The following is a 9119-nucleotide window of genomic DNA, read 5'->3' on the forward strand; positions in this document are numbered from 1 at the left end:
TATGAATAATAGAAAACATAAGACTGAAGAATAAAACTGAAGAACAAGAGTGTGGTTTTTTTTTGGTGGCTAAGTAGAAGCACTTCTGCCTAAAACCATTGTCATAAAAGCAGTTAAAGACAATGCATCTTAAAATGGGACATGTCACTGATTCAGCCCTAAAAAGCATGAACAAAAAGGTTTTGTTCTGTTCCAGCTATGTCTTGTCTAAGCGCAAAAACTGTTTCAGTGAACATACCTGGCCATAAGCTTAAAAAATTTGCAATGCTAAGCCTGCAAATATGTAATGTGACCACTGTTTTGTGTTGACAGTATTGCTTTATATACAGTTCTTGTATTTGAAAGGAATCTGATCCTTTCAAAGGAACATGGTGTGTATTGTTCTTACGGGAATATTTCAGTGGTGTAAATAATAAATACCTTTTCTTAAAACTTTGGTTATCTGCTTTGTTACCCCAAATATTTTGTCTCTGTTGAATCACAAAACAAACCTTAGGTCTAGGCAAGGGCCTCTAGAAAAAAATTAAATGTGTGTAGTTTTGAAAGTGTGTATTTCATGATTCATGCATTCAGAACAGGTTTTAGCAGCTAATTAGATATGCTAAATTACTTAATTCTAATAAGCACCATGTTTTCAGAAAGGGAAATTATTTTCTTTGTGACAGGTTATAAGAATATAATGCAGAAGAGTTCGAGAACCCTTAAATAATTAAAATGTTTCTTAACTACGAGGCTAAATTTAAATATTTGAGGATAGAATATTCATTTCATCGGTACATTTCCCACTTTAAAAGGCAGTTTATTATTCCAAAGTAGACACGGAAAAGGATTAATAGTCTTAAGAGAACTTAACACTTAAAACTATTTACATAGATCAAACAAGAGCAGACATTTTCTAAATGTTACAAATAAAATACAAAAATTAGCAAGCCTCAGGAAGCTAAGTAGGATTTTTTAAAAACATTTTCTGCCATTAGGTGGTGCCCAAACCAAAGATTATTAGCCAGTATGCTAAATAAAGCAATTCTGAGAGAATCATTGACAGTTGAGATAACATGTGCTTGTGTGATTAATACATTCATGGAGTATCGAAGTTTTGGTTTGTTGCATCTCATGATTTATTGAACATATATACTGATACATATGTATTAATTTTCTGTGTATTTGGCACACAACAGTCGAGATGATGTAACTCAGATGTGTATTCTGGTGAAACGGCAAGTTATTTTTATGATACAGTAGTTACTCCTTATCCATGGTTTCAAGTAGCTGATTAAATCTCGCGAGACCTGATCCGTCCCATCGCTGACGTGATTCAGGAGCCTCCACGTTGCGTGCACTCCTCGCCCCTTAGTCGCTCAGTAGCCATCTTGGTTATCCGGTCGACTGTGTGGTCTCACAGCGCTTGTGTTCAAATAACCCTTATTTTACTTAATAATGACCTCAAAGTGCAAGAGTAGTGATGCTAGCAATTTGGATACGCCAAAGGGACGCCGTAAAGTGCTTCCTATAAGTGAAAAGGTGAAAATTCTGGACTTCAGGAAAGGAAAACCATAGACTGAGGTTGCTAAGATTTACGGTAAGAACACATTTTCTATTCATGAAATTGTGAAGTAGGGAAAAAAATTGTGTGGTTTCAAATGCAAAAGTTACGGCCACAGTGCGTGGTATGTGCTTAGTTAAGATGGAAACGGCATTAAACTTGTGGGTGGAGAATAGGAGAGCGTCATGGCTTGATCCAACTTTAGGACGTATAGTCAGAAAGTCAGTATTAGCCTAACACTACGTCACAATCTACATCATTCTCATTTCATCTCGTCACGTCAGCACTGTGTCAACTGATAGTCACAAGAAGGGTGAGTACAGTGCAATTAAGATATTTTGAGAGACACCAAGCACATTCATTCACATAAGTTTTATTATAGTATATTGTTCTAATTATCCTATTTTATTAGTAGTTGTTAATCTCTACCTGCCTAATTTATAAATTAAATGTTATCATAGGTACGTATGTATAGGAAAAACCAGTACATGTAGAGTTCCATATTCTCCGTGGTTTCGGGCATCCACTGGGGGTGTTAGAATGTATCCCTTGCAGGTAAAGGGGGGACTACTTTGTATATGTTCCAAACTTTAGGACAATTAGTACCTAATAAAGTATATATAATCTAAAAACTGCAGAGCATCATTAAATCTTTGCTTAGAGGGCAGTTTGATATCCAGTAGCCCCTCATGTCCTTCACGAAAGTCAGTTATTAGACTAATGATACCTACAGGAGTCATTCAGTTTTAAAGACAAAGAATAGATAAACAGGTCATTACGGTAAGCAACTGACTATGTTTCTTATTCATAGAAAGTCAAATGGTTATCTTGGGAGGAGATGGAGCTGTGCAGGGATAGGGACAGGGAAAGAAGGATATGCAAAAAAAAAAATGCAGACTAGGTTATTGCTTGGCTTTTTTAAAATGACAATTGCTTGCCAAGAGTAGTAATAAAACATGTGAATAAACCAGTTGGGGGACTTTCTCATCCCAAGTAATCAGGACTCTCTCAAGGAACAAATTGTTACAGTTTCCCCTAAAGTATTTATACATAAATATTCATTAANAGAACTACATAGAATTGTATAATAAACCCCTATGCATGCATCATCCAGTTTAAACCATTTTTTAATTCATGGATGATTATGTTTGCTCTATACCCTACTTACTTCCTTCTCTGTGATATTTTAAGCAAATTCCAGACATATCATTTTATCTAATATTAATTAAAAATTTTTGAAAGACTATCTTGAGTTGTATAAAGACATTTGAGTTGATGTCTTTAAAAAAGCTAAACTTTTTATTGGAACTGTAACATAAAGAACAATGCATAAAATTTATAGTTTAGCAAATTGTGATAAAGATGACACATGCAACTGCCACCCGAGATATAATATTCCTTACTAATTACAGTTCTCTGTCTACCATCCTGACTTTTGTTTTTAAAATGAACCATAAAATAATATCAACCATAAAATACGCATATGTCAACCTTAAAAATTTGGAAAATATGACTGTTCCTTTTGTGAGAAAACTATTGTATAATTAAAAATAATGTTATGGAGACTTTAATAATAAGTGCTTATGATAAAATATGAGAGAAAGCTGGTTATATAAATGTTATGGTATCTTAGCTATATAAAAATTTCATAGAAAAATTGATAAGAAAATCACCATTGTTAAAATTTATCTCTCCTGTTAAATCAAGCTTGTATTTGGGTTAACTTTTTATGAGTGAAGTGACAAGAATAAAATTATTCAATTAGTGAGAAGCACCTCGATTAATAGAAAGGGGAATAGTCTAAGCAGTTTTGCAAAGAAGAGAAGCCATATTAGGTTCAAGTGCTGTAAGCGGATGTTGTCAGGTTTAGACTGAAAAGATAACATAAGTTAGGTGGACGAGCTCTTCACTTGTACTGTAAACATTATACCATGCCTGTCAGTTTATGAAACTGAGATAATATAAAAGTAACTTTTAGTGTTGACATCCTTGGCGATATTTTAATTGCATTAATTCTAATTTAAATAATAGAATAGTATGGATTTGTACTAGTTTCTTTATTGCAATATGAAATGTTGGGTATTGCAATGTGACATGTTGGGTAATGTTTGTTTCCTAATAGATAAGACCTTTTATGAAAGCGCACCTAAATCGAGATAAAGACAAAGAACTTCTAAAATTAACGCAATACCTCAAGGAGATAGCAAAATTAGATGACTTTTTGGACCTAAATCACAAATATTGGGAAAGGTAAGTGCTAATTGCTTATTCATTTCCTCTTTCCATTAATGAATGAAAAAATTGTCTGGTGATTGGTGTGCACATAACCATTAACTTTTATTTAAAGTTGGTAAATCCTAAAACTATTTTCTAATCTAGTAACATCTCCCCCGAAAGTATTTTTCCCTTTCGTCTTAACCTCTAACTTTTTCATAAACCCACGTCTTAAGGTCTTTAGTACTTCTAGTAGGGAGGACTTGAGGACTGGTACATTTTTGTGATACTACCTATAAATTATTTTGTGACATTAGGTAGGTCACTCTTTTATGAATCCTATGAGAATGTAATCTCAGGATAAAATAAAATACACGAATTTTTTCCTGTTAAAAATTAATCAACATAGTAACCTCTCTATTTAGCAGAAAAGTTATAAAATTTTATTCCACTAGAAAAAAACAATTACTCATGATTTTCCTTTCCAAAGATAACCACTATTAGCATCTAGGTTTATAATAGTCTTCTAGTCTTTTCTAAAATAAACGTATGCAGAAATCTATATATAGACTGCATATAAACATCAAGACTTTGAGGCAGGGAAAAAGCTCTAGAGAAGTAGACAGGATTATTATGTACTACAAGTAATTTTTTGGAATTAGATCTTTAAAGACCTGATTCCATTAATACAGCAACAGAAAAAAACTATTCGTGTAATAACAACACTTTGGCTTTTCCAATTCTACTTTTGGCTTTTCGTATCACTCTGATTCTTATTTACAGAATAATCCTACTAGGAAGATACGGCAGGCATTTTTATCCCTATCTGTAAACTGTACATGTGACTAAGTAATAGATGTAAATGCCACAAAGTGAGCAAAATTTTGCACTATCAAAACTTGTCCAGGTGTTCTGATTTTGAGAACTCTTTCCTTACCCCTATACCACTGAGGATAGTAAATTCGTAAATGTGAAGAATAGAGATTATAAAAATTTTAATTTAGTGGTAGATTCCTATAAAATAACATGAAGAAAATTAGCTCTGCTTAGTAAATTAATGTCTTTGCATCTTTACACTCTAGATCAGAGTCTTTTAGAGTCTTTGGCCTACTATCTTTATGCAAGAATAGTAGAAGTTTGAGGGGTTTTTTTGAAATTACAATGTTAGTTAATATATTACGTTCACATTGGGAACTGAGGCAGGAGGGGGTGATAGAGTATAACCTCCAGAGCCTTGTTTTGAATCTGAGCTTTGCCACTTTCCAGCTGTGTGAACTTGGGTAATTGCTTAACCTCTTTCTGCCTGTAAAATAGGAATAAATTCTAATATAATAGAAAACTCATCATTGAGCTGTTGTGAGGACTAGATGAATTAATACATGTACTTAGAACAGTGCTTGGCACATAAATAATCAAAAGATGTTAGCGATTGTTAAGTTATTGCTCATCTTGAAAAGTTTTGTTATTAAACTACTTTGGGAGGAGAGTTCGATTGTTCTCGTGAATTTAGCATATGGCTTAGACATCTTTGTTTTATTTCTTGCAGGTATCTCTCAAAGAAGCAAGGACAGTAGTTACATGTTATACTGGCAGTTATTGAAGACACTTGAGATCCATGAACTTTTTGCTTTTATGCTAGAAATCATTATAATAGTGCTGGACACTGAAGCAAATACCAGACTGCTTATACTTGGTCTTCCAGTTTTTTGTAAATNGCAGTGTCACTGGCCCTCACATGTGGGATCCGAACCGGGGCCCTCTGGCGTCCCAAGCCAGTTCTTAACCATCGCGCCACTCAGCCGGCCCTGGATTCTTACTTTTTAAATTAAGTAATTAACTCTTCCTTTGACCCCAAATCTTCATGTTGAAGATTTTATAATGCAGAAGGTCTTATAATGGGGGTTCTTTCCGTTAGACATGAACAGAACTTTCAGAAGTTAACATTTCGAGATACAGAGTGCTTTAAAGTCTGTTCACACGACCAGCCATCTCTGTCTTACGGAGGAAAGGAACACACTGGCATGGTTAGTTCTGCAGCGCATTTTGTTTGCAGTATTTCTGCTTTTAAGAAAAAGTGAACTACTGATAAAATTTGAGTTAAATCTGAACTTTTATTCTAAGGTAAAGCCTCTTGGTGTCATATGGGGAAAGTTTTCGGAGTTTTACAGCAAAAAAAACACCATTATGTTTGATGACATAGGAAGAAATTTTCTAATGAACCCACAGAATGGACTAAAGGTAAGATATAATTTTATTTGCTATGCTCACATAATCTGGAATATGTAGTATAACTTTAGCACTGTTGAATTTCATAAGTTTTGGAAGTACTGTGTTTATGGTCACAGGCAACAAAAGCTTAAGTATTTAGAAAAATTTATATAAAATTGAACTCTTATCTCCTTGGTTAGCCAACTCATCCAGGTGCTTTATTTTTAATTAGCTCTATGGAGCAGCACAAGCTTATTGACGGTTGACTTTTACCATCAAAAGTGAAAGCAGACATTTTATTAGGGATACAAACCTTGGAATTTCTGATATTCTTGTCAGCTGGAAAGCTGGCAGTAAGGTTTTTTTTTTGTTGTTTTAAACTAAAACTAAGAAAAGGTTTTTGAAAATTCATACAAAGTAAGTAGAGAGCTCAGAATTATAAAATGCCAGAGCCAGAAGGACGCTCAGTCACCTTGTCTCCCTTCTTAACGTGACAGAAATAGTCTGAAGATCAAAAAGTCCAAAATCGTGTATGTAAGTGGTTAATGATAGAATTAGAGTTCAAATCTAAGAGACTTGGTTCCTAGGCCAATGATGATCTTAGCATGAAATCACTTGCAGTCTTGTGTGGGTGTGAGACTGACATTTATTCCTGGGAGCATTGTAAAAATGGTAAGAGAGAAATCTGAAACTTAAGATTTCTGGTACCTGTATTTACCATGTCGTTGGGCACAATATGAAGATGGAAAAGATAGCTCTGTATTATAGCACTAAGGCAAATGGGGTCTCCATCTGAAGTGGAAATCCGGATGTTAAGACATTTTTATTCTCAGACCTGAACTTTTTCACAAGCTGGGTTCTTGATAACTTTAAAAGATGAGAGCAACACTTGAAGAAGGTACATTTTTGAAGCTTTCCTTACCGTTGATGTGGTCTTTGGTGTACAATGAAGGTAGCTTAGGCACAGAATGCTAATCTAAGCAGTGAATTGCCACAAGTGTAAAAGGCGTTGACTTGAAACCCCTTGGGGTAGATTGGTGGTTATGTCACCCTTTACAAATGATTTCTGTTTGAGGCTTTGGAAGAAATGCTTTTCCTAAGTGTGGTTTACCACGTATAAGGCACACAAATAACTTCTTCATTCTAGAAAAAAGATTCGGTAGATTTAAACTGAATTCTCTATGAAACTAATGATTATTACCTGTACTGGAAAGTCATGATATTCAAGAAATGATTTAAAAAATTTTTTTAAATTAAGATATAATATTACTTTCAGGTATCCAGCATGATTTGATATTTGTATATATTGTGAAATGGTCACTGCAATAAGTCTAGTTAACACCTCTCACCACACAGGTTACAGAATTTTTTTGTTGTGATGAGAACTTTTAACATTGCTTTCTTAACGATTTTCAGATATGCAGTACGGTATTATTAACTGTTGTGCCATGCTATGCATTGCATCCCATGACTTACTTATTTTATAACTGGAAGTTTGTACCTTTTGACACCTTTCACTCATATCTCTCACTTGCTTCTGGCAGCCACCAATCTGTTCTTCGTATCTATGAGGTAGCCTGGTGTTATTTTATTTTTTTATTCCATGTATAAGTGAGACAAAGAATGATTTTTGAGAAGAGCTTTAACTTTAAAAAATATGTATAATCATTAGTTTCATGTGTGTTTAGAAGAAACTTTATTTTTCCAGCCAAAATTTGGGCTCTATCCATCTTTGGATACAGAGAGATGATGATAGAAATTTCTAGTTCTTCATGTTACTTTAGAGAAGTTTTTTGTTTTTGTTTTTTTAACTGGAGTACTCAGAATTACTGAAGGAATTCTTAAAAATACATAAGTCTCCACCCCACCAAATTGTAATGCAGGAGAGGTCTTTTTAAGCATTGCATAGGTAATCTCTCACATCTCCTTTTGAAAACCTCTTTTAAGAACGTAATTATTAATGATCAGCCCATACTGACATAGAAGCGGTTTTGAAATTGATAAATACTCTTAAATACTATGTTTTATCCCGGTTTCATAATGCTCTTTGTAGAAATCTCAAAAAAGGTTTCACAGAGATCTTAAACATAAGACTGCTTATTTTAAAAAATAGTTTCCAATAATATAAGCTTGCTAATCTTAAAGTTTGAAATGTAATATGGAAGGCATTGTGAATTATGAACTAAAAGAACTTGAGTTTTGATCATGGGTAAGTCAGTTATATTCTGAAGACTTCATTTTTATTATCTATTCAAGGAAATGATGATATAAGAGAATGCAGATAATCTAGACATTCTTAAGTTCTTAAAAATGTTTCTTTGACTTGAGCAAGAATGGTCATATAAGCCCTGCTAGTGAGCACTTAGATCATTTTTGAAGACTGTTACAGTAAGCAGTGATGATACTGGAACAAGTGAAGTCAGGTGAATAATAAATTTTCTCCCACTTAATTAGTTTGTTAACTTTAGGCTCAGAATCATTGCAGTATTATAGTTTTGTTGCTTAATCGTGCTTAAGACCAAATGTTTAGAAAGTAAAAGGAACTTAGCAGGGCCTTGGGTTGAAAACCTTATTTACCAGCCAGTGGTGTACTTTGTCTTTCAGTCTAAATCCCTTCCTGCTTTTAAACTTGGAATCACTTTTGTACGTTGTATATTAGTAGTTTAAAAGTTAATATGTTGCCTTTACAATCTTTAGTTAAATGAAGGGATACTTTGAAACATTACAGTGTTCCAGGAAACTCATTTCACTACATCATGACATCACGCCTGTTTACTCCCAGCGCCAGGGGCTGATCTCCCCCCTTCACTGCTGCTGCTGTGAACCTGCACCTGTTTGGAAGTAGGCTCTCCTGCCAGGCTTCTTCCGTGCAGACCCTGACAGCTCTTCCTGGTGCCTTTAAAGCTGCCGCAGCCCAGCTGACTGACAGCTGTGGAAGGTCCCTGGCAGCAAGCTGTTCTAATGCGAGTAGATCGTAGGGGAAAATTTTCTTCTGTTTCAAGCTTGGCTATGTTTTTTCAATGATAAAGGAAAGTATATTAAAAACAATTTAAAACCTTCCCTACTCTTGATAGATATGGTATGGACTCCTTTGGGCTCGTCGTTCTCATGAGGTGACAGTGATGAAATGTTACCTGCTTTTCAGTGCTATTAT

At 34.4% G+C, this 9119-nt stretch overlaps 1 protein-coding gene across 2 annotated transcripts in view; it reads left to right on the forward strand.

Annotated features, from left to right (window-relative positions):
- Positions 1 to 7190, forward strand: part of UBLCP1 (ubiquitin like domain containing CTD phosphatase 1) — a 24069-nt gene extending 16879 nt beyond the window's left edge. Inside the window, exon 9 of one of the 2 annotated variants that reach the window (XM_019653981.1) lies at positions 5879 to 7179. In XM_019653981.1, coding sequence (XP_019509526.1) covers positions 5879 to 6043 — 165 coding nt within the window. In that variant the 3' untranslated portion in view covers positions 6044 to 7179. Of the gene's footprint in view, positions 1 to 5878 lie in introns of both variants that reach the window. The other variant, XM_019653980.1, reaches the window with a different exon arrangement.
- The last annotated feature ends 1929 nt before the right edge of the window (positions 7191 to 9119 follow it).

The sequence above is a fragment of the Hipposideros armiger genome, unplaced genomic scaffold, assembly GCF_001890085.2.
Source record: "Hipposideros armiger isolate ML-2016 unplaced genomic scaffold, ASM189008v1 scaffold_211, whole genome shotgun sequence".
Classification (NCBI taxonomy): Eukaryota; Metazoa; Chordata; class Mammalia; order Chiroptera; family Hipposideridae; genus Hipposideros; species Hipposideros armiger.